Source organism: Astyanax mexicanus, chromosome 14 (genome assembly GCF_023375975.1).
Source record: "Astyanax mexicanus isolate ESR-SI-001 chromosome 14, AstMex3_surface, whole genome shotgun sequence".
Classification (NCBI taxonomy): domain Eukaryota; kingdom Metazoa; phylum Chordata; class Actinopteri; order Characiformes; family Acestrorhamphidae; genus Astyanax; species Astyanax mexicanus.
The window spans coordinates 26,399,642-26,424,838 of NC_064421.1; the positions used below are offsets into that span (position 1 = coordinate 26,399,642).

The 25,197-nt window shown below is 40.3% G+C and overlaps 1 protein-coding gene across 1 annotated transcript in view; it reads right to left on the reverse strand.

The window, feature by feature from the left end:
* Positions 1-25,197, reverse strand: part of asap2a (ArfGAP with SH3 domain, ankyrin repeat and PH domain 2a) — a 109,041-nt gene that overhangs the window by 66,581 nt on the left and 17,263 nt on the right. The window contains exon 2 of the mRNA XM_007252207.4: positions 882-954. Within this exon, the coding sequence (XP_007252269.1) occupies positions 882-954 (73 nt within the window). The remainder of the gene's footprint in view (positions 1-881; positions 955-25,197) is intronic.

A 25,197-nucleotide genomic window follows, 5' to 3' on the forward strand; every position in this document is an offset into this window, starting at 1 on the left:
TTTAAACGGGGAAATAAATGTATCAATCAGTATCGTCATCATATCATCATATCGGATATCGGCATCGGCCCAGAACTGCACCCACATCTTTGTATCCTTACTGTTACGTCATGTGAGCATGATATTCATTACAGCCCTATTCTGCAGTAACTTAATCACTAACTCCCTTACAAAAAGCCACTTTTAAAACTTTAACAAGCAAAATGAAACACTCAGCTAGCACGACACTCACTCAAGTACACCTCCAGCACCCACTGTGTCTGTGCCTACAGAGTGTCACCACACTACACACACTCACACACACACCACAAATGTCATAGTGGGTGTGACGTCGCTAAATACAGGCTCCAGGACTCCAGCGTAATTAGAAGCCTTGTCATCACAATAGGGTTTCATGGCCTGAATGTGTGTGTGTGTGTGTTCGTATGTGTGTGTGTATATATATATATATATATATATATATATATATATATATATATATATATATATATATATATATATATATAAGCAGACAGCCATGGCACTGGTGCACTTCTCTCTTCCTCTACACACTTAATTCATCACACGAAGAACAGATGGAGACAGACGCAAACTCAGCTCCACAAATCAAGACTCACACACTTGGAGAGCCATCAACACATACACACCAGTGCCCACACACTCGTCCCCACAATTATACACCTGTCAGCAGAAAGTCGCTGTGTTTCTCAAACCAACCGTGCTGTACCAAACCACACCCACATCCAGTCCGTCCGCACTCACGGAATGAAACGCCATTTCCATCACTGTGGGACATACTGCAGCCAGATGGGAATCGTCTGCCCTCTCGAGAGCTGGACTGAGAGAGGGGTGTAAATGGGGGGACAGAGATGAGCACTCACCTAGACCAGAGGTGTAAATGGCCTTCACGGACTTCTTCATTTTGTACAGCACACTGCGGTCCACGTCCAGGGCCTACATAGAGAAAGAGAAAGAGAGAGAGGCATGAAACTTTTTTTTTATGGAAAGACAGCTGAAAAAAAGGTGGTGTTTTCACACCTGAAAGTCTAAACCAAGGCTGATGTGTTTTTTACACTCTATAAAAACATAGTCCAGTTGGATTTGGTTTCACACTGGAGTTTAGCAATTTAGCTAACATTTAGCGACCTACGACATTGCTGCATCTTGCTCATCTTCACCTATGGGTTTTAAATCCCCATATACTTTATAATAAATGTTTTGAGTGTATAGAAGTTGATAATACAATACGTATTGTTACGATTCAATAGATCACAATATATTGTAATACCGTAAGCAAGGTATCTCTAAGCAATCCAATCAGAACAGTAGGATCTGACAAAGGCAGGGGTGGGAAATTACAGGGAACCACACGATAAAATATCACAATATATCGATGATATCACAACACTGTGATTCTGCAATACTTAATATGTATTGCAAGACAATTCTGTAAGATACTTCACACCATCTGTGTTACTGAAGAGAGAATTAAATACTCCAAAATAAGCAAATACCAGGAATGATGGAGTTATTGGCATTTATTGGTTTCATAGAAACCAACAAAACCCCGGGATGAATTTTTACTTTTTGGACCTGGACTACCTACCTCTGTGTGTAAGTAACTATAGGTTAACATAGGATCTCCGGTGGATTTTGCATTTTAAAGAGACTCTAAGACTAGATCAGTGGCTGAACTGCACTTAGTTTTTGCATTAGAATAAATAACTGACTAATAGTGTTTCAAGGATTGATATGTGATGATGGACCATGGTTCAGAACAAGACCACCTTTTAGATCAAATGTTGTTCCTTGGGCCGGACTATTCTTCACACCGCCTAAACCTAATCTAAAAAAACAACCTGTAAGGTTCTAAAATGTGGTACTGCATATATATATATATATTATTATTTTTTTTTATAATTGTATTTAACAGTGATTCACTCAGTCAGCATCATAAATATGTTGAATTTTAAAACCCATTACCAGTAGCAGCCACTGTATATTGAAACCTACTATTTTATCTGTATTTCTTTCCATTGTTCAGTTTGCGTGATGCTAATTTAATTCACTGAACAGTGTTTTGCGCTCAGTGTGTGAGCACATGTACACACACTGCAGGGCTCCTGGCATTGCCTCTGCAGTGAGAGATCATCTGAGCAGGCCTGCCTGCTTCCTCGCCCCTGTGGAGCTGGGATTGTTTCAGCATATTTTTAGGACTCTGTTGAATAATGAATTACCTGGAGACAGTGGGGAAACATTCCCAGCAGTACACACACACAGGGACACATCCCTACCTGCCAGCATGTCATTACTGCACTACATGTCACCTCCCTGGACTGGAGGGAGGTACAACAGAGAAAGAGTGCATGTTAGTCCTGTGGATGGCAGTTATTATATTTGTGCAGTAAGCAGTACATTTTGTTTGGTGGAACAGAATGATTTGGACCATATGTTGCAGAGGTTGTAAAACTATTTAGTGCACCATGCAATCAATTAATCAATCATTCAACCTTTATTTTGACTCTAAAGTACATTGAAGGCAACCCTCATTTTCAACGTAGCCGAGCATTTACAAAAACAGGAACTGACATCACAAAGAAAATAATAACTAATTTTTTTTTTTTTTAAATAACGGTAGATAAAAATAAAAATAGAAAATAAAAATAATAATTATAATAAAACTTGGTTTAATTGATAAGAAATTAAGATCAAAAGAAGATATGATTGATACAACAAAAAAAATAAATAAAATTGGGCTAAAACAACTTTTACATAATACAATAAATGAACTAAAAAAATAAAATCAACAATAAAAAAATAAAATAAATAATAATAATAACAATAATAACAATAAGTAAGTTAAAAAGCAATAATAAAAAACTATTTAAAACATAAAATAAGGAAAGAAATAAAAAGGAAAAAAGAGAAGAACTAAAATAAGTACAGGCTTTCTAAAGGTAGTTATATTAAAAGTTTAAAATGATTTAGTGACACAATATTGAAGCACACTAAATGGGCACCTAGGTGGCTTAACTGTCTAAGCGTCTGGCTTCCCATACAGTCAAATTTTCACAAATATTTAAAATGCACATAGAAAAACTTGAAATTGAAAAATAGAAAAACAAAGAATCCCCACATATCGCAAAAAGTATACACTCTGACTCTTTCACTACTGCCAGACTATAAAAAAATGCGATGGAAAATGTTCATTTTTTTACATAAAAAAATGATGTCATACAATCTACTATTCCTAATTACTAATATAGATTCATTCTTATTGCTTGACATTCATCTAATGCACAGCAATGAACTGTGGTCACCCATTATTGTATTCAACATGTTCAGCTTATAAACCATCAGTTGGCGCAGGTGTCCAGTAACATGAAACGACTGGCCTTATGAGTGGTCCAATCATGACACTCAGCTTTTCAAAATTGTTTCAAATTCTTCACTTTCTGCAATGCTGAAGTCCATCTAAATTACCCTGTACCGCTCTCCTAAAACTGTTTGGGGTGTTTGCACTCCCAAAAGTTTTGTGGAGGTTTTTGGGGTAGTGATAGACAATAAAAAAAAAGATTGCAAATGGCCCTAAAATATTAATCCCTACATATAATGTTGTCCATAATAATGGTAGCGTACATCATCTAAAGTTCCTTTGCATAACTGTATAGACTGGAAACAGAGTTTACTGACATGCAGTAGGTCAAAAATACTATAAATAATTAAAAAGAAGAAATTAAATTAATAATTGAATAACTGAAGAGCTAGCTAGTGGGTGAGAATTGGTAATGACACAGCTGGTAATGATTCAGCTAGTTCTCACAGGGTGTATGAAGGTCCCAAAAATAAATAAATAATTAAACATTGTAAAACCATTAAAAAGTAATATGTATACCCTGCTGCTCAGCAAATGAAAACTCAAGTAACCTAATGACCCTGCGCTAATGTTTTTAGCTCTTAGCATCATTTCTAAGCAACAGATTGCAAGCACTACTCTCTATTCCTGACTGAATTCACTGCTAAATCTGCAACAAAACCCCCAACTTCACCTGCTTAAACTTTCTTCTTCTCATATTAGCCCTCACACCCAGAGTCAATTGCAAAGATCCAAATCCAGTTTTTATTGCATAGGTGATACTTCTTCCCCAAACATTTCACCCAGCAGCTCAGCGTCCACAGCCCAGCCCGTGCTTCATTTTATTCAGTGTAGCGTTTCAGGAGAGTGGGCAAGAATGGACAATGCTCTCCTTCACACTCCGCAGCGTAGCAGTGGCTAATCCGAAGAGGCTAGCCTAGCACAAAGAGGGCTTTATGAGAAAACAAGGGGGCTATAAATAACAGCCTCAAGATGAGAGAAAAAGATATCACGTATATAAATTCCTCACAGAGTACTGAGAAATTGAGCCCACGCTTCTTGTACATTCTTTGTTTGCATTTTGGAAGGTCATGGAAGAGAAACTGTAGAGATTTAGATGTTCAGCATGGCAGGGCGTAACCTAGAAGGGGCAACAGTGGGCCAAAGAATGAAAGGGGTTAGGGATGACCTGAACTTGACCCCAGATAACAGAGAGGGTGTGTGACATCGGTCAGTAGGCTTTGAATGTCCTACTAGTGTAAACCACTGCAGGCAATGCGGACAATACTGTCCCATCAAAACATTTTCTATATCTATATCTAGCTTGGTTTTGTGTACATTTTATATTGGTTTTACCAATATAGGAAATATATTGTATCTGCACTAGGACCACTGATTTTTATTGAAATATGGTGAATATGCCTGTATTAAGAGCACAATATATATCACAGAACAAATAGCAACAGAGCACAATGTATGTTTGTGCCAGCCTTTGCTGCAGCACAAGTAATCTGTGCCAGTTAGTAAGCAAACCTGGTTAAAATTTTAGGAATGCATTGATGTGGTACTGATCGTGACTTTACTTTAAGATGGCGACACCCAGAGATGTAGGTTACACTTTGGGTTGTGAACAGTAGTTTTTAATAAACTTCTTCTGAACTTTTAAAAGTCTTAATGAGGTGTGGAGCTACTTTGTGCCTGGATAACGATGTAAAAAGCAATTCATCTGCAGGGGCCAAAATATGCCCCATATCACCTAGTCTAAAGGGTGTTTGGACAAACGGAATAAAACTGCTGGCTCTCAGAAAGCTGTGGGAGAGCAGTGGTGGGCTATTCAAAAAAAAGTAAGTACTCTTGATCATGTTTTACTACACCCAAAGTCAATTTTACACTGGCCTTCTCCTTTAACTGGCTTTTTCAAACATTCTAGATCTAGGTTACTGTCGTATTTTACCTATATCTGAAGAATTGTTTCATTTATCCAATAAACTTTTATTGGATATGTTTTTATTTTCTACCAGATATTGTTTGGTCTTGAGGATTGGGATAGTAAACTTGGTAGCAGGGGTAAAATAGGGGTCATCATAACATCCCTACACACTTTATACCATATCTTTCTTCTATTATAACTATTCTTTTTTTAAAGACAGGGTTTGTTTCAATATCACTGTGATAACTTTATGAAAATAATTAAAATCTAACACATTTAATACTAATCCCAGCACAAGAAATCAGTTTAAACATGCTTAAGTAAACACTTTACAAAGCTGAGATCTTTTTGATGATCCTGCAAAAGTAGGTTATGCCAGTGTTTCTCTCTTTTTATGAAGCACACACAAACATTTTAAGCCTGACCATGAAAGTAATGAGAAATGAGAAAATCTCCCATGCAAAGCAAGGAAGCTAATTAAAGTTGCAGCACGATTATTCATGGAGCTAGACTCTTACAATAAACAAGAAAGAAAACATCTGTTATTTGCCTGCACCAGGGAAAATAAAACTGAGAAGCACAGACAAAGCTCCATCCTTTGAATTACAGGCTTGATGCTTTTATAGCTCATAGATGTTAAGGCGTAATGTGTAATCACTCTCAATGTAAGTGCTCAAGGACAGCTATAATAGACTGATTGCTGGATCCATCTCTCTGTAATCTGAAACTGTATCCATCCGCCCCATTTAGTAGCACCTTAGACCTCAGCGCTCTGTGCATTTAGACACTTGGAAAGATATCCGATCCCCTGTCCTTCATCTCCCAGCTAAGTTAGGCACTTAGCCCCAGACATGCTAAAAGCTTCATCAACACAAACGAGATGATGGATGATGAGACAAAGCTTTGCTAGCAAGTCCATCAGCTTCACAACCTAAAGTAAGTTCCTGTTTCACCTCCCGAAATAAATCCATTGATTCCACAACCCAAAATAAGTCAATCACCTCCACTTTCCAAAACAATTCCATGAGTTCCACATCCCAGAGAAGCTCTGCCACCTTCACATTCCAAAGCAAGTAATTCAGCTCCAGATCTCAATGCAAGTTCAATGCAGCTCCACATTCCAAACGAACTCCGCCACCTCCACATCTCTAAGCCTACATCCCCACAGCCAGCTCTACATCCGCAAGCAAGTCCATCAGCACAACCTCCCCAAGAAACTCTGCCAAATCCATATTCCAAAGCAAGTCATTCAGCTCCACATCCCAAACAAGTTTGCCACCTTCACATCCCAAAGCAAGTGTGCTAACTCAGCATCCCAAAGCAAGTGCACCAACTCAGCATCTGAAAGCAGGTCCACCTGTTTAACAGCTTAAAGCAAGACCAACAGCTCCACATTCTGAAAGCATTTCCATCAGTTTCGTACAGCAACTCTGCCGGTTCCACATCCAAAAGCAAATCCACCACCTTTACATTGTGCCAACTCAAATCCCAAAGCAAGTCCACCAGCTCTTTATCCCCAAGTAACCCAACAATTCCTCATCCCAAAGCAAGTCCATCTATTCCACATCCTCATGTGACTGCCAATTCCACATCCCAAAGCAACTCAAAGCAACACCAACAACTCGACAGCTCCACAACAAAAGCAAGTACAGGTTTCACACCTCTAAGCAAGTCCACCAGCTCTACATCCCAAAGCAAGTCCACCAGCTCCACATCCCAAAGCAAGTTCACCAGCTCCACATCCCAAAGCAAGTTCACCAGCTCCACATCCCAAAGCAAGTTCACCAGCTCCATATCAAAAAGCAAGTTCACCAGCTCAGTATCCCAAAGCAAGTTCACCAGCTTCATATCCCAAAGCAAGTCCACCAGTTACATATCCCAAAGCAACTCCACCAGCTCCACTTCTGAAAGCAAGTCCACCAGCTCCACATCCCAAAGAACCCCATCAAGTTCCTTATCTTAAAGTAACCTCATCAATTCCATATCCCAAAGTGACTCTCCAGTTCACCAATAGACTTAAAATATATACTTCCAGCATAAAACACCTCATTCCTAATTCCTTAATTATGTACTATAAATCACTAACAAGATCCTAGCGCTAACACACCACTCTACCCATCATCTTACGATAAAATATCTCTACATGGGAGGGCTGAGCTCTGTCTGCAGAAGCGATGTTATGACAACACTGTCTTTTCAGGAAGTTCTTTCTTATTTGTCCGTCATCATGACCCAATTGAGCATTGTGGTATACTGGCGGCAGCACTTGCAGCTGGGTTGGATGTTCATTGAAACATCAAAAGGAACTAAAAGGTATAGGTTACAATCTGTGACTAGTAAACGCTGAGCTTTTACGTGTTTCTTGGCATATAAAACAGTCTTCAAAAGAAAACACCAAATACTGTTGTGATCAGGGTGAAATTGATCTTGACAAGCAGCTGTGAACACAGGTGGGCTGATAAAGGAAGCTAAAATGCCTTCAGGGTCCCTGCGGCATGTTCTTAGCATGGTTAAATGGATCAGAAACATACCAGACACATGCTCTCAAACATGCTGATGTCAAAGCACAGATAAAAAGCAGATCCAGCTACCGCAGCTTCCCCTTAGCAAGATTAAACAGACAGAGACATGATTAATACCTACTAAGTGTGCTGGGTGAGGTAATATCCATTAAGTGTGTTAAGGGTGAGGTCAAAAATGGACAGAAGCCAGACAATCACCAGAATTAAGTGCAACTGAGCTCATCTCTTTCTCTAATTTCTATTAATCTCTCTCTCTCTCTATTTCATACTTGTTTCTTGGTGCTGTCCTAGGGGAAAAAAACTGATCAGAGAAAACAGTTTAGTGACAGCGGCCACTGTTCTTACTAAAATGAATCAATAAAATTATATTATATATTCTTACTCTGAGAATCATGGCCACAAATGATGCTGAATAAATTTGATATTTATTTTAAATAATTTTGTTTCATATGATTATCACAAGAAAAGAGCAACATAAAAAAAATTAAGAAAAAAAAAAGACCATAATGTACATTAATATTCATATGACATTTTTACCATATTTTATTAATTATGCAATAACAGTATTTTCAACTGGGAAAAAAATATTTTATTTATTTTTATTTAATTATTATTTAAATTATTTTATTACTTATTCAGCTGCGGCCACATTTTCAGTTTGCGTGGCCTTGTGAAATGGGCACGACTGGACCTAAACCATAAGAAGGTCAGTGAAAAATCCTCAATTTTTGTGCGGTTAGCATGCTAACATTAGCTAACTGGTAAAATCTTAAAGTAATTAACTATCAGTTACAGAAAAACAGAGCCACAGTGTATAGCTGGGTTAAACTTACGTTAGCTTAGCTAGCTAGATAGCAGTTAGCTAGCTAAATTAACAGTAAAAATACACTCAAAAAAAGGTAAAAAAAAAAAAACAGAAGGCTAACAGACACCACAAACAAAATACAAAATGTAACCATATTTAGCTTTAGCTATGCCAGATAATTCCATACTCACTTTAAGCATAAAAAACTGTATAAAGCTATGAGCTAACTTAGCTTAACTTAGCTAACTTAACATGATGGCTAACTCTCCTTTAATAAACAGGAAAATCACAGAAATATGTTAATCCTTCCTGAGTTTATATAGAGCCAGTGGTAAAGGAAGGACATACACACTGCTAATATTAGCATTTCCTCTGTTCTGGAACCTAAAGCCCAACTCTTCTGATGTTAGCAGATAAACAAAAAGCTCAAAACAAATTTACACACTACTCATATTCTGTTAATGAAAAAAACAGATCATTTGGTCTCAGGTCTTGTTTCTGTTATCATATTTGACAAATGAGACATCAATCGTTTTTAAGGACTTTTTTTCACACATTTCAGTGCATTTCATTTCATTATCTGGCCTTGCTGATTTACCTCATGTTCTGGGACATTTTGCGTAACTATTCAACAAATAATCCAAATACTGCAAAGTGTACATTTACTCTGGCACTCATTTGATTAAAAGAAGCCAACATTAGTGTAGCGCCTGGTCTGAGGAGAGCAAGTAAATGAATAGCCCTGGCCGCATGACGTCAGGCGCCATCTGCACTGTTCCAGTCTGAAGGGGACAGCATCACAGAGGTTGCCAGGCCTTCACCAGGGGTCACTGTGTCACTCCATACCCCCACGGCCACTGGCAGATAATTCACACGTCTACGTCCAATCATGATTTACTGCAGCAGGGACTGCTGGGGTTAGCACCAAGGGGCAAAGGAGGACTTCCACCTAGCAGATGTTAGCACATGTCAGAGTGGACAAACAACGTCTGATCTGCTCGACAGAGAAGAGAAAACAACCAATTACCCCCTGTTAATCCTCAGGGCTGGTATGTTGGCGGGAACATACTTCCACTTTTTCACTCAGACCACTTCAGTTTCTGAATCAGTTTCTCTGATTTTGCTATTTATAGGTATATGTTTGAGTAAAATGAACATTGTTGTTTTATTCTATAAACTACGGACAACATTTCTCCCAAATTCCCAAAAAAAATATTGTCATTTAGAGCATTTATTTGCAGAAAATGAGAAATGGTTGAAAAAAAAGGGCCAGAGCTTTCAGACTTCAAATAATGCAAAGAAAACAAATTTATATTCATAAAGTTTTAAGAGTTCAGAAATCAATATTTGGTGGAATAACTCAGTTTTCATGCATCTTGGCATGCTCTCCTCCATCAGTCTTACACACTGCTTTTGGATAACTTTATGGTGCAATAATCCAAGCAGTTCAGCTTGGTTTCCTCTTGATTATATTCCAGAGGTTTAAATTTGGTCAAATCAAAGAAAGTCAACATTTTTAAGTGGTCTTTTATTTTTTTCCAGAGTTGTATATAAGACAGATTTGATTGGCACAATCTTCTTTTAAAACAACATTATGGTTATTAAAATTTGGGTTAAAGAGAACATAAAGACCTAAATTGTGGTCATCCTGTAGCTTACACTCGCTCTGTAATCACTCGAATCAATGCCATTGTTTTAGTGTGCTCTATGTCATGTCTATGTTACCTTCTCTAATTTAGTTAAGCTGTTATATTCTGTTGTAGATCTGCCAGTTTAGCTCTGTGATTATTAGAACATGGCTAATCTATCACGACACACTGTACTTAAATACATAAATGCAAGTATGTTCTCCTTGCACTTACATGATAGCCCTCCCCACCTTTTTTAAAATAAGTATAACAATTATAAATTGTATGTGAATGACTAGGCTAAACAAATCTGACAAATACATTCATTCTTAATTTGAAGAGTATAAATGTTTTGTTTGTAGCACTGAAACTCCAAACAGCAGCAAAATAAGTCTTATTCTTAGATTTTATGACTAAATTCCTCAGAGACGGCAAACTGCTTATCCAGAGCCGCCACCACCACACACACACACCAACACACATCCTGCCTGTGCGTCTGCCAGCACTCAGCCTACACTTCTGGTCACCAAGCCTGGTCTAAGTACCCAACCACAACTAGTCATCAGCACAAAAATGACTGACCAAAGCAAGTCCGGCATCTGCTGTCTGGCTCTGAGCAAGCCAGAGTTGGCCCGCACGCAGATTTAACGCACAGATTTAACACCATTTGACTCCTTTAGTACAAGTGGAAATAGTCGAAAATACTCTATATTTAGAGCTACTCAAATGCTCTGCCCAGATAAGACATTATCTGTTCGCTTGGTCAGTTTGAGCCAGACACTGTCGGTCACAATCATTACAACCCATCGCCCAGTGGGTGGTAAGGCATTGTATGATAGACCTTACTTAACTTTGCCAAGTGTTCAACCTCACTCAAATCAGAACACCACACAGTTTATAAAAGTGTTGGTGTTTCGAAGCAATCCTCTGAAAGAACACTTCCTGATTGATTTGCATACTAGAATGCCATGACTTAGAATATTACTGTAGACGGGTCTACAATTAAAATGGGTAAATACAGCTCTGGAAAAAAAAACAAGAGACCACGTAATGATGATGATGTTTTTCCTTGTTTTACCAAATTGAAAACCTGTGGAAAATATTTAAGAAGAAGTTGAAATGCTTGATTTTTTGCACCAGGAGTGGCATAAAGTTAACCAAAAGCAGTGTGTAAGAAGAAGAAGGTGGAGAAGAACATGCCAAGATGCATCAAAACTGTTATTAAAAAACAGAGTTATTCCACCAAATACTGATTTTCTGATCTTAAAACTTTATGAATATGAAGTTGTTGTTTTTTTTGCATTATTTGAGGTTTTCAAAGGTTTGAGGTTTGCATTATTTTTCATTTTCTGTAAATAAATGCTTTAAATAACAATATTTTTATTTGTAATTTGGGAGAAATGTTGTGCGTAGTTTATAGAATAAAACAACAATGTTCATTTTACTCAAACATACACCTTTATAAAAAGCAAAATCAGAGAAACTGATTCAGAAACTGGTCAGAAGTAGTCTATTAATTTTTTCCAGAGCCGTAAAGCACCAAAAATGGTTCCACTATTAGACATGAAAAAAAACCTTTTCATTGGCATCAATATATGCCACTCTTTTTGCTTAAGAATGTATTTTATATTAAAAAGGAACTGTTAACTGTTATCTGTTAACTGAATATTCTACTGAAAACAAATCAAGATGGAGTTAGAAAGTTTTCTCACAATGATTTACATGATCTAGAGAATTCACTCTACACAAAAACCAACATCGGGTTTCCCTTTCCTAATTACAGAAGGAAGAGGGCTCCTCAGCATACATGAACTGGAAGGGCCTGTGCACTTCTGGGATCGGAGATGACCCCACCTCCATTGTTTGGAGATCCGCAACTATTTGATGACGGCACGTCTAGCATTGGGGCGGCCCACTCCCCCTCCTCCAATTCCTTACATTAAGCAGTGCAAACAAAGCAGTTGTGCTGCTAAGTCAGGCATATTTCAGATACTCCTCCTTCCCCCTCACACTGCACTGGATCCCAGTACGAGCTAAGTCGCCAGCATTACCACTCCCTTTGAACCCATGGAGAGGGCTGTGGTGGGGGGGGCTTGGGAGGGTGTCTTACGTTACACGTGCCCTTGATGATGCATGTTGCCGCTTTACTTTCATCCCCAGATGGAACTGTGGTAGCTACCTCTCTTTTCCCCACCTTCAGGGCAAAACCGCAAAGCACGCTGAACACGATGTTGAGCCACAGCCAAGAAAGGCTGTCGAGAATGTTATTACGCATTTCACTGCAGGGATAGAGAGCGAGCGCGAGAGCTGATTAACATCTGAGCTTCAATGAGGCGCCAGATGTTTAGCCAGGGCAAATAAATACCCCGACAGAGTGGACTGGAGGTGGAGCAGATTTGGGGCAGTCTGCTCGTGTGATATCGGACACTGCTGGGACCTGTAGTAGAAATAGTAGAGAGGAATACGTTATCTAAAAAATAATAATTCTGCTGTAAAACTGCCCTTTTATATGGATTTAATTATATTATTACCCTCTAGATCCCACATTAAAACGAAACACAAACAGCTCCAACTGCTTACAGCTTTAATTAAACAATCTGGCCAGTATGCTCAAAGCAAGGCGACATGAATTATTACAGTTGGAGTGAGGCCTGATAGTTGGTGCCACATGCATGGGACATTTCATTTCTTGATCCACAGTGTCATGTGTGTACCAGAATTGTGTCACAGAAGGCCTTACCATTCACTGTAAACTGAGCAATTTTAGGTTTGTTTATAGTGTTTATGGAACTACTTATTAAAATATTCATTTTTTTAAAGGGAGCTGTATTAAATTTAATTTTATATTAAATATCTATTTTTAAGGTCTAATGTTTACATTCTTTAGCTATTTTTCTGATAATAAAGTCTGATTTCTTCATATATTGTGTTATTTAGTGGGACAAAGTAAACCCAATACTAATCAGAGCCTTAATTTAAAGCCTTAATGTTTTATATTACATGTACTCCTAACAGTACAGTAACTCACAAACCTATATTAAATCCCAGTCATGCAAAAAATATTAATAAAATATTAATAATAAAAATATTGTGATATTTTTGGCCATACCGCCCAGCACTATTGTATTCCCAAGTGAATATACTATACACTGAATAAGTGAGTGTTGCATAATACGTCTTCTATAAATGACAAAAACAAATAAACACAAAACAAACAGCATAAAATGTGCCATAACCTTTGTTCATACAACCTCATATTCTCATTTTTATATATACCTACTGTATATTTCTCTGTCACATTTTTATAGCAGTAGCAGAGCGCACAGTAGCAACAGCAGTCTACAGCAAGCTGTGTTAAACTGACTCACATGAACACTGAGACATGAATTAAGTCACGCTGGTGGGCTGGTTTACAGTGTGTGGTCTAGACTCCAGGCACCAGTTACAGCACAGACCCATGCGACATGCGATAAAAGAGAAACATGGGCGTGCCTTAATCCTTACATTTAATTAGTTCCAACACAAAGCTGACTGACAAAGCTTAGTGAGAATGCACGCCATGACTAAGCCTGCTCAGAAAGCACGAGATTGAATCTGAAGTACAGAAGATATACAAATATTGTATATCACATTGCTAATTTAAAACATCCTGTTGCCATTTCCTAATCCTTGCCAAGTTTGCTTTATTAAATTAAACAAATAATAAATAAATAAAATAAATGAGGATGATCATTTATCATGATATAAAAAAAATAGTGTCTTCAAAGCAAGCTCAAGACAGCAGCAGTAGGTGGACGAGCAGTGTGATGTTAAAATAGCTAAACTAAGTACTTAAAATCCTTTCATTGTCCCAAAAAATCGTCACTTTACCTTATGTATGAATTTTACCAGGTTGTAGGTTGTAAGAAGCAGTAAAGTCACTCCGCTGAAGTACAGCACAATACAGGAGTTTCAGTTTAGATTTCCAGCACCGAGGCTGGAGCAGCATTAGCATTAGCCACTAACCGCGCTAAGCGCTAACTTTTTTGCCGTTCAGAGGTGCCGTTATAGGAACACTCAGGGTTCCTCAGTGTAGTGCTCTCGGATGGGGTTTACTAGTGTTAACTGCAGCTAGTGCTAACAGTTAGTCGCTAATGCTAATGCTGCTGCATACAGCCTTAGGGGAAATCTGCAAATCTAAGCTTACTGTAATTAAACGAAAGTGCTTTACTCACCCAAATAAACCGTTTTCAGTAGAGAAATATGTGCAGATTAACATCCAGTGCTTGTTTTACTTTAAGATAAAATGTGTTTTTTTAATAATCAGTTTTGTTTACTTGGCTTAGCTTTACTTAACTTAGTTTTAAACAATAAAAAGACCAAAATATTTAATATTATGACAAGTAATACTTATAAGAAGAACAATAAGAAGATGGGAAACTGTGAAATACAGTTTACTGTGATATCATTAAACCCTATACGTAAGGGTAGTTCTTATATTTTGCTAGTTCACACACTTAGCAATATACTAATTTTAAGTTATTTTCACCTCTAATTATGTGTAGCCCTAAGGACTATATATGCTTATAAATTGGACCAAAGTGCTTTATGTTACCACCCACAAATTCCCACTTTTGTGATTAAAATGCAGAGCGATGCAAACACACACAAGCACAAATATAAATGCTGTCAAGTGTCAAAGTGTCAAAGTGTTTTTTATTGTCATTTCAGCTATATACAGAGTACACAGTGAAACGAAACAACGTTCCCCCAGGGACCATGGTGCACATAAACACAGTGTATACAGAACAATAGTGCAACAGTACAAAAGTGCAGACAGACAATACAACACAATACAGACAAAGAATAATAAATAACAAGACAGTGTGCAAATTATGCAGTGTGCAAAAAGTGTGCAAAAAAGACCAGTGAGGTAGTAATTACCTCTATTACACAGTGTGCAATAGAGTCCAGTGAGGTAGTAGGGTTTTTAGTGCTTTCCATTTTCTGGGGTAAGTGGGGTAAGAGTGTGTGTGCATGTACAGAAAAACCATCAGTTCAGTCTCTGCAGTTGAGGAGTCTGATGGCTTGGGGGTAGAAGCTGTTGCAGAATCTGGTCGTGCTGGACCGGATGCTGCAGTACCTTCTTCCCGAAGGCAGGAGGGAGAACAGTTTGTGTGAGGGATGGGTGGGGTCATTCACAATGCTGGTTGCTTTGCGGATGCTGCGGGTGGTGTAGATAGTCCGTGATGGAGGGGAGAGAGACGCCAATGATCCTCTCAGCTGTCCTCACAATACGCTGGAGGGTCTTGCGGTCAGAGACGGTGCAGGTCCCAAACCAGGCAGTGATGCAGCTGCTCAGGATGCTCTCAATGGTCCCTCTATAGAAGAGTGTGAGGATGGGTGGAGGGAGACGGGCCTTTCTCCGCTTCCGGAGGAAGTAGAGACGCTGCTGGGCTTTCTTGGCTGTAGAGCTGGTGTTCAGGGTCCAGGTGAGGTTATCTGCTAAGTGGACACCAAGGAACTTGGTGCTCTTAACAATCTCCACAGAGGACCCGTCGATGTTGAGTGGAGAGTGGGTGTGTTGTGCTCTCCTGAAGTCAACAACCATTTCTCTTGTCTTGTCCACATTCAGGTGAAGGTTGTTGACTGTACACCAGTCTGTCAGCCGCTGCACCTCCTCTCTGTATGCTGACTCGTCGCCTTTGGTGATGTATCATCGGCGAACTTGATAAAGCTGTTAGAACTGTGTTTTGCAGCACAGTCACGAGTCAGCAGGGTGAACAGCAGAGAACTCAGGACACTGCCCTGGGGGGCCCCAGTGTTCAGTGTGATGGTGCTGGAGGTGCTGCCCCCGAACCGGACTGACTGGGGTCTCCCCTTCAGAAAGTCCAGGATCCAGTTGCAGAGGGGGGTGTTGAGGCCGAGCGAGCTTAGCTTCCTGATGAGGTTCTGTGGGATGATGGTGTTGAATGCTGAACTGAAGTCTATAAACAGCATTCTGACGTAAGTGTCCTTCTTCTCCAGGTGGGTGAGGGAGAGATGAAGGGTGGTGGTGATGGCATCGTCCGTGGAGCGATTGGGACGATACGCAAACTGCAGGGGGTCCAGTGAAGAGGGCAGTCATGTCTTGATGTTCCTCATGACTAGCCTCTCGAAGCACTTCATGATGATGGGTGTAAGTGCAACGGGACGGTAGTCATTGAGGCAGGACACTGTGTACTTCTTCGGAACGGGAACTGCGCACTCCCTGAGCACTCTGCCGGGGATGTTGTCTGGTCCTGCAGCTTTTCGTGGGTTGACTCTGCGCAGAGTGTTCCTCACATCCACTGCAGTCAGGCACAACACCTGCTCGTCCGGCTTGGGCATGGTCTTTCTCGCCATCGTGTTGTTTTGTGCCTCAAACCGTGCATAAAAGTTGTTCAGGGCATCAGGGAGGGAGGAATCACGTTCACAGGACGGTGGCATTGTCCTGTAGTTGGTGATTGCCTGGATGCCCTGCCACATACGCCGCACGTCACCCGTGTCCTTGAAGTGGCTGTGGATTCTCTGGGCGTGTGCGCGCTTTGCCTCTCTGATGGCTCTTGACAGGTCGGATCTCGCTTTCCTCAGGGCCACCTTGTCACCCACTCTGAAGGCGGAGTCGCGGGTCCTCAGCAGCGCACGTACCTCAGCAGTCATCCAAGGCTTCTGGTTTGGGCGTGTAGTGATGGTCTTGGAGACAGTGACATAATCAATACACTTGCTGATGTAGCCAGTGACTGATGCTGCATACTCCTCCAAATCAACAGAATCGCCTTCAGTAGCAGCCTCCCTAAACATGGGAAAACAGTCCTGAAGGGCAGAGATGGAGCCTGCCGGCCAGGTTTTCACCTGCTTCTGAACTGGTTTGGAGCGTGTGATGAGTGGTGTGTATGTTGGAGTCAGCCAAACACACATGTGGTCCGAGAAAGTGAGGTGGGGGCGGGGCTCCGCCCGGTACGCGCTGGGGATGTTTGTGTAAACAAGATCCAGCGCGCTCGCTCCTCTCGTTGCAAAGTCCACATGTTGATGGAATTTAGGGACTTAAGATTTGCGTGGTTGAAATCTCCGGCGATAATAAACAGTCCGTCTGGGTGTTTGTTTTGCAGATCGCTGATAGTCCGATAGAGTTCACACAGAGCCTCTTTAGCATTAGCACCAATGCTAGCGCTGGGTGGGATGTAGACAGCAGCTATTAGCACAGCGGAGAACTCCCGTACTAAATAAAAAGGTCTGCACTTGACTATCAGGAACTCCACCAGCGGAGAGCAGTGTTTGGCGACAGTCACAGCGTTGTTACACCATTCCGTGTTGATGTAAACACACACGCCTGCACCGCGGGTCTTCCCAGATAGAGCCGCGCTCCTATCTGCTCTGAACGAGGTTAGCCCGGCTAGCTGAATGGCGCTGTCCGGAATTTTGTCGTTCAGCCATGATTCCACAAAAACCAAAGCACAGCAGTCTCTGAACTCACGCTGGGTTGTTCGCTGGAGTCGGATGTAGTCCAGTTTATTGTCAAGGGAACAGACGTTTGCCAGAAAGAGCGATGGTATAGCCGGCCGGCTAGGACTAGCCTTTAGCCTTTCCGCGCTTCCGCTTACGATCGCATCGCTTGCGATGGCACTTCCGCTGGGCTCCGGCGTCAGGAAACACCGCGGGCTGGCGGCCTGGGTCTCTTAGCAGGCTAAGCTCAAGTAGCCTCTGCAGAACCTCGTCCGGTAGCGTGTTTTCTGGCTGATTTCTCCACTGTAGCAGGGTCTGGCGGTGGTAGAACATGTGCACGGGTGTTCCGATGCACATATTTGCAGGAAATAAACGGAAAAAACGACAAATAGTAACACAAAAGCACCATTTAACGGACCCGGAACGGCCGCTGCGTGTTAACACGCCGCCATCTTGGGTGGGTCAGAACAGTGTAGGCATAAGTATGAACCAGGCTTTAGACTACTGACTAAAAAGTAGAATAAATTTCATGGCAAAAAAAAGCATTTTTGCATGTGTTTATCTATTTATCACACCCCTTTAGACTATAGTGAAGTGCCGGACTGATGTCTACATCTACCTTCTCTGCACTTCAGTACTTCCACTCCTCCCCTTTAAGAGTGAGATGGAATTATCACAGCATGCAGCATCCTAACATGAATATCAAAAAGGCAAACACAGTCTTGACATTTGTGAAACGATTCAATCCCTGATTGGAAAGAAGGCTAGACACTCTAATGCAGAGAGAGAGAGAGAGAGAGAGAGAGAGAGAGTGAGAGTGTCTGGGTGTGCTCCATTAGCATGATTGCTTAGGGAGCCCCCCCTCTTTGTAATGCTCCGGGGGCCGCACCTTGTATGCTAAATCAGGCCGATTTGGATGACAGCAGGGGTCCATCTTCCAGGTCCATCATGGCTCTCGTTCTCTCTCTCTCACACATGTACACACGCGCACACACACACACAGCTATAGTGAGGAAGAGGAAGAGTGCCTAGAAATTTCCATAAGAAGAGACTGGACTGTCAACAGCAGGTGTGTTTAGCAGAGCAGCAACAAAGAAATGAAGAAGCGACGACCTCTAGCAGTCCACAGACTGAGCCACACTGTAAAAAAAAATATTAATAGCTTCAGCTAAAGCACCCAACATCAAAAACTGCTGTAAAGATTTAAGTGAAAGTGAAATAAACTGAATTAACAAATTCACAAACTCACAAAGTCTAATTTGGCTTTGTGCTTTTCTCCTGGGCAAGGTGATTAGAGCTCATTATACATGTTGTTTTAACTAAGTTAAGTATTTAACCGTATTATTAGCATTATAAGGTGCACTTAAAATCTGTTAATTTTCCCAAAAATCATCAGTGCACCTTTAAATCCAGTGCGCTTATGTATGAATTCTACCAGTCAGGTTGTAAGGAGCAGTAAGGCCACTTCACTAAAGTACTGAGAGTTATACAGGAGTTTCAGTTTAGTTCTCCAGCAGTATTAGCAAACCACAATGACAACACCACCCTGTGACAAGATATTGACCAGTTAAGTATTTCTAGCTACAAGTATTTAGCTGTGCAATTGTTAGCCTTTAGCATTGTCTCAACCTATGAAACGTATTACATAAAGGCTACAAAACTGCACTTCCATTCACACATGACTGAGTGCCTCCCAGCAACTGAATATTGACTGTCAGTTCAGTCTGTACAGTGTTTGGTACATTTCAGAAATGACTCTGGTACTGTAGACTACGGCTTGCATTTGAACAATCAGTGGCATATCAAGTTCCGTAAAATTTTGAAACCTAAAAAAGTGATTGGTTGACTCTTTGACTTCCATTCATCCATCCATCCATAGTTAATACCCTCTTTATCCATCAGGGTCGCAGGGGGGCACTCACACACTCACACCTAGGTGGCAATTTCAACCAATACTCAGTTCGCAAGAATGTGCCATCTTTAGACTGTGGAAGGAAACCACAGCACCAAGAGGAAACCTACGCAGACACGGGGAGAACGTGCAAACTCCACACAGAAGACCCAGGTCACCCCAGCCAGGAATTGAACCCACTGTGCCATCGTGCTGCCCCACACTTTAAATTTCACTTATTCATTATGCAGTAAGCTAGTCTAATGTATAGGGTTGGGACAAAAATATTGATATACATCATATCATTTTTGCTTGTGGCATAATTTTTTATACATGGCATGAAATATATATATATTTTTACAGAATTTTTATTGAAACATAGAGTAGGTGAAATAAACTTCCTACGATTCACCACTGAATTTCACTGAAGTTTGACTTAACTAAAGTTGCTGCTTCATTACTACACTTTGTGACGCTAATTAAATGAGTAGAGTAAACCTGCGCTAAATATTGGTTGTAAAATTCTATGAAACTCAGAGCAAAAAATTAATAAATAAATATAAATTTAATAAAAATGCCCTAAAAATGTTAAACTCAGCTGTTGGTCAAGATGCTTCTGTAAAATCAGTACTGGAAAAAGAAAAAAAAAAGCAATACGAATATGAATGATTGTCAAACAATATACTGTCTGCCTCTGTTCAACTGCTGTGGCAGCTCATAACTATGATATCATCCAGCTAATATTTACATGCACTGCTACCAGATTACTCAACAGTGATTCAAGGAAGACAAGCTTCTCCCTAGAGAGAAAAAAAAAGAGATGACATTCTGCTTGAGTCATCCAACAGCAGAGATGTGTGTCACAGCGCTTTTTTTTTTTTTTGCCACAATGAAATAAAAGTGCCAGCTGTTAAGCATTTTATAGGACTATTAAGGGTTATATTTTCTGTATATTTTGTTGTAACTCATGTAATAACATGATAAGAATGTGTCATCAGATATTAAGGACACATGCTGAGTTTAAGCACTAACAGCTCTTGTCAACAGAGCTTTCTGTCCATGGCCATTCCCCCAGACCCATTTCCAGACTCTGGATTGCCAGGTATAGACAGCAGCACACAAACAATTTGCTGCAGCCATAGAACTGGGCAACCTGGCTATTTATCTGCCAACCTTTTCTAAGCATACTAGAGACAGGCATCTTAGACACGGTCACATATACAGCTATGAAAAAAAGGAAGAGACAACTTCAGTTTCTGAATCATTTTTTTTATTTTGCTATTTTATAGGTATATGTTTGAATAAAATGAGCATTGTTGTTTTATTCTATGAACTACGGACAACATTTCTCCCAAATTCCACATAAAAATATTGTCATTCAGAGCATTTATTTGCAGAAAATGAGAAATGTCTGAAAGACCTCAAATAATGCAAAGAAAACAAGTTCATATTCATAAAGTTGTATAAGTTCAGAAATCAATATTTGTTGGAAAAAAACCCTGGTTTTTAATCACAGTTTTCATGCATCTTAGAATGTTTTCCTTCACCAGTCTTACACACTGCTTTTAGCTAACTTTACGCCACTCCTGGTGCAAAATTCAGTTCAGCTTGGTTTGATGGGTTGTGATCATCCATCTTCCTCTTGATTATATTCCAGAGGTTTTCAATTTGGTAAAATCAAAGAAACCCATCATTTTAAAGTGGTCTCTTATTACTCGTCGCTGCTTATCATTGTGTATCTGGCAACCCACGTAAGCTTCGAATCTGGGGTAGAAAGCTCTATCCGGTGTTCGAACATTTCAAACATTCACATGCATTTACTACTGATTGTTCCTTTAAGACTATGCATTTTGAAATGACTATAATACGTGATTACTTGCAGTGTTCAAATTAGTACATGAAAAAAAAATTAATATTCTTTTTATTTAAGTCATAAGACTAAAAGTATGAGGAACTAGCATCATGTCCCATAATATTTTGTATGGCCCATGGAAGCTAAAGTACATGGACTGCACTGACCAACAGGATTTACGTGTCAGGCCACATTACCACCAACTGCATTTCTATGCCTTTTCCATGCCTCCTATGCCTTCTATGATATATGAATATGATTCTGTGGATCAGTGGATATTAAAAAGGGGCGCTAAGCATGGGTTAGCAAAACAATATCCACGTGGCACGGTCTGGTGCTGCAACTCAGCTGCACACCACCTTGAATTGCAAGAGGAAGGAGAAACAGAAGTAAGGAAAGCTGCAACTCATTTAGAACCATATGATGGAGGAATAAGAACACAGAACACATTCCTCCAGTTTCTGCACTCCTACAGTCGGCTAGCGGAGGCTGAGCTCGTAGGCCGGCCTGACTGGGGCCTGGGCTGAGCTGCACTAAATGAAGAGTTTCTTTGATTTTACCAAATTGAAAACCTCTGAAATATAATCAAGAGTAAGATGGGTGATCACAAGCCACCAAACCAAGCTGAACTGCTTGAATCATAATGTTATCTAAAAGCAGTGTGTAAGACTGGTGGAGGAGAACTGACTGGAGCCTGGGCTGGGCTGCAGTAGACTGGGTTTGGCTGCACTAATGGATTGTAAATAAAGGCCAGTTGGCTTTACAAAGCCAGTGTCTCTCTGAGGGAGGAAGACGCTGTTTTATTGTCCTGTGAGTTCATTCTCTCTCTTTCTCTCTCTCTCTTTTTTTTTTAAATCTCAAAAGACATGATGACATCAGTTGTAGCTGGTCTCCAGCAGAACAGAAATACAGATTAGCTGCTGGAAAAGGACATAGGCTGGGGAAAAAGAACAAGAATTTGTCATTATTTTCAATTTGTCATATATAACAGATGGTCAATAAGCCTGCTGATACGAATTACAGCATTATTACAATAACATGACCAGTAACCGCAGGGCCCGGCTGAGCAATTTCACAAGGCTGGATAATGTGCTTCATTAGCTCGTTTTAAACACACTTTATTAAGACCGTGCGGAAGAGAAGGTGTGTGTATGTGTGTGAATGCTTGGGTGTGTGTGTGTGTGTGTGTGTGTGTGGACAGCGTAGAGTAAGGGCAGAGTCTATTCTCCCACAGTGTCACGAGACTGACCTAAGCAGCAGCTGACGGGAGGTGAACAAACACAGCCTCCCTGAGGACGGCCTCTAATTACACCATAACAACAAGTGTGCTTGCAGGGTTAAAGCACTGGCCTCTCACACTTTAACACACACTGCTGTTACTTGCTCATAAACACATACACACATTCAGATACGCACATGTACTACAGGTGTCCCATATGTAATCTATGTCTATATGTATGCATGTATTCAGTTAAGTAAAAAAAATACATAGGACAACCTTCAAAAAGCTTCTTAAAATACAGCTCTGAAAAAAAGAGACACCACTAAAAAAATGATGAGTTTCTTGCTTGAATGCTTGAATTTTTGCACCAGGAGTGGCATAGAGTTATCCAAAAGCAGTGTGTAAGACTGGTGGAGGAGAACATGCCAAGATGCATCAAAAAACAGGGTTTTTCCACCAAATATTGATTTCTAAACTCTTAAAACTTGAACTATGAATATGAACTTGTTTTCTTTGCATTCTTGGATGTCCGAAAGGTCTACATCTACGTTGTTATTTTAGCCATTCCTCTCTCATTACCTATAAATAGCAAAATCAGGTAAACTGATTCAGAAACTAAAGTGGTTTTGCATTTTTAGAAAAGATTTTGGATGAGCCTGTTTCATTTGAACTTCAGACACTTTAAAAGAGTATAAGCTGTTTTCAAACCTAAGCTAAGACAAGGTAGATAGGGGGTCATTCGCGGACAGCATGGAAACAAACAATCACCTTGAGAGTATGCAATTTTTTGGGCAATTTAGAGTATTCAGTTTACCTGATCTACATGTTTTTTTAGACTGTGGGGGGGAACATACGAGGACACAAGAAGAACACATAATCTCCACCCAGATAGGGACCTGAACCCAAGACCCAAGTGCTAAAAAGCAAGTATGCTAACTACTAAGCCACTGTGCCACCTGATTTCAAACAAAGCTTCTTAGCGCCATCTCCAGAAAAGCCCCACCCCGCAACAGCAGCACAAAACTCCTTTAAAACCAATTAGTTAGTTTTCTGCCATTTTCTCACAGTTTTCCTGTTGCTGTTTATATTATTGTTTTACACAGCGAAACGTGAGAGGCCAAAATCCAGGAAAGATACATCAGTTGCGTCCTTTGGTGGCATCTACTTTTACGAAGCAGCTCAGAAATCCAACCTACATTGATTAATGGGCTTTGGGATGCAGTTTTAGTTTGGTTTGCTCTTTATTACTTATATTACTAGGAGTTATTTGTATCACTATGGCAAGATTAATAAGAGTAGGTCTCTGAGGCCTTCAGAAAGAATCCTTTACAAGTAAAAAAAACATGTAAACAACTGCAAACATGGTTGGGTCAAGCTGTCCTAACAAGTTTAGCAAAAGAGCAGACCATAAGAGACCACAGGAAGAAATCTCCAACAATCCTAAACTGTCCACAGAGTACCTTCAAGTAATTTTGACACCAGAAGTACAGCATCTGTCATCATAAATAGTAGTAGTAGTTTTTTTTTTAATGCAAGGTGTGATAGCTTCCTTAGCCCTATTTATAACCACATACACAAACACACAAAACAAACACTTCCAATATTGCTAATTTTGCCTGAGAGTAAACAAGCGAAACTAAAGCCTCATTGGGCTGTAGTCAGTAGAGCACGCTAACCATGCTAGCTGACGGTTAATCCCAACAAAGACTCCATTGTCTGAGCTGAAAAGGGAACACACACACACACACACACACACACACACACACATACACATACACACATACACATACACACATACACACACACACACACACACACACACACATACAGACAGACAGAGCTGAAGCCCCTCTGTGGAAACTACTAAAGTGGAACTGCCCAGTGGACACGGACACCCCGCACCAGAAGCTAGTGCCAGTATTCACACTTAGCCTGGGATTTAATTGAAGTAATTAAACCTGTGAAGAAAGAAAGAGTGAGAGAGAGAGAGAGAAAAAGAGAGAGAGCAGAGGAAGGTGACTCCCCAGTGTTTTCCCATCACTTACAACACTGTCACACTTCAATGGCCAGCTCCATTTGGGCTGAACAACAGCACTTACAGTCAGGAAAGACCTTTTGCCCTTCAATGGCCACTTCAAAGAGAGGCCTCTTGTTTTTACGTGCCTGTGGGTTTCTATGTGGTGAGGTACACACTTCAGCATGTCATGACAAACAAAACTAGACGTAAGATAAGCTTCCTCTGCTGAACCGAATCCCCATGAATTATTACCCACCTTATTCTGCCACGCCCACTTTCAAGAGTTTAGTTTCTTACGCAATTGTGTTAGAATTACCAGTCGGTTACTTCATAATATTCAATGCTTTAGGGTCATTTCATATTCAAAGTGAATCACATGCAGTCTGCAGTAGCTAAAGCTGTGACACTGATCACAATGTTAACCATACCTTCCAGTAGGCTATTATTTACAGCTATTTGGGGCATGTGTGGGGGCACCACATAGCTAGCTCACCTATACCCACTTCCTTCTAAAGAACAGGAGCTGTATCTG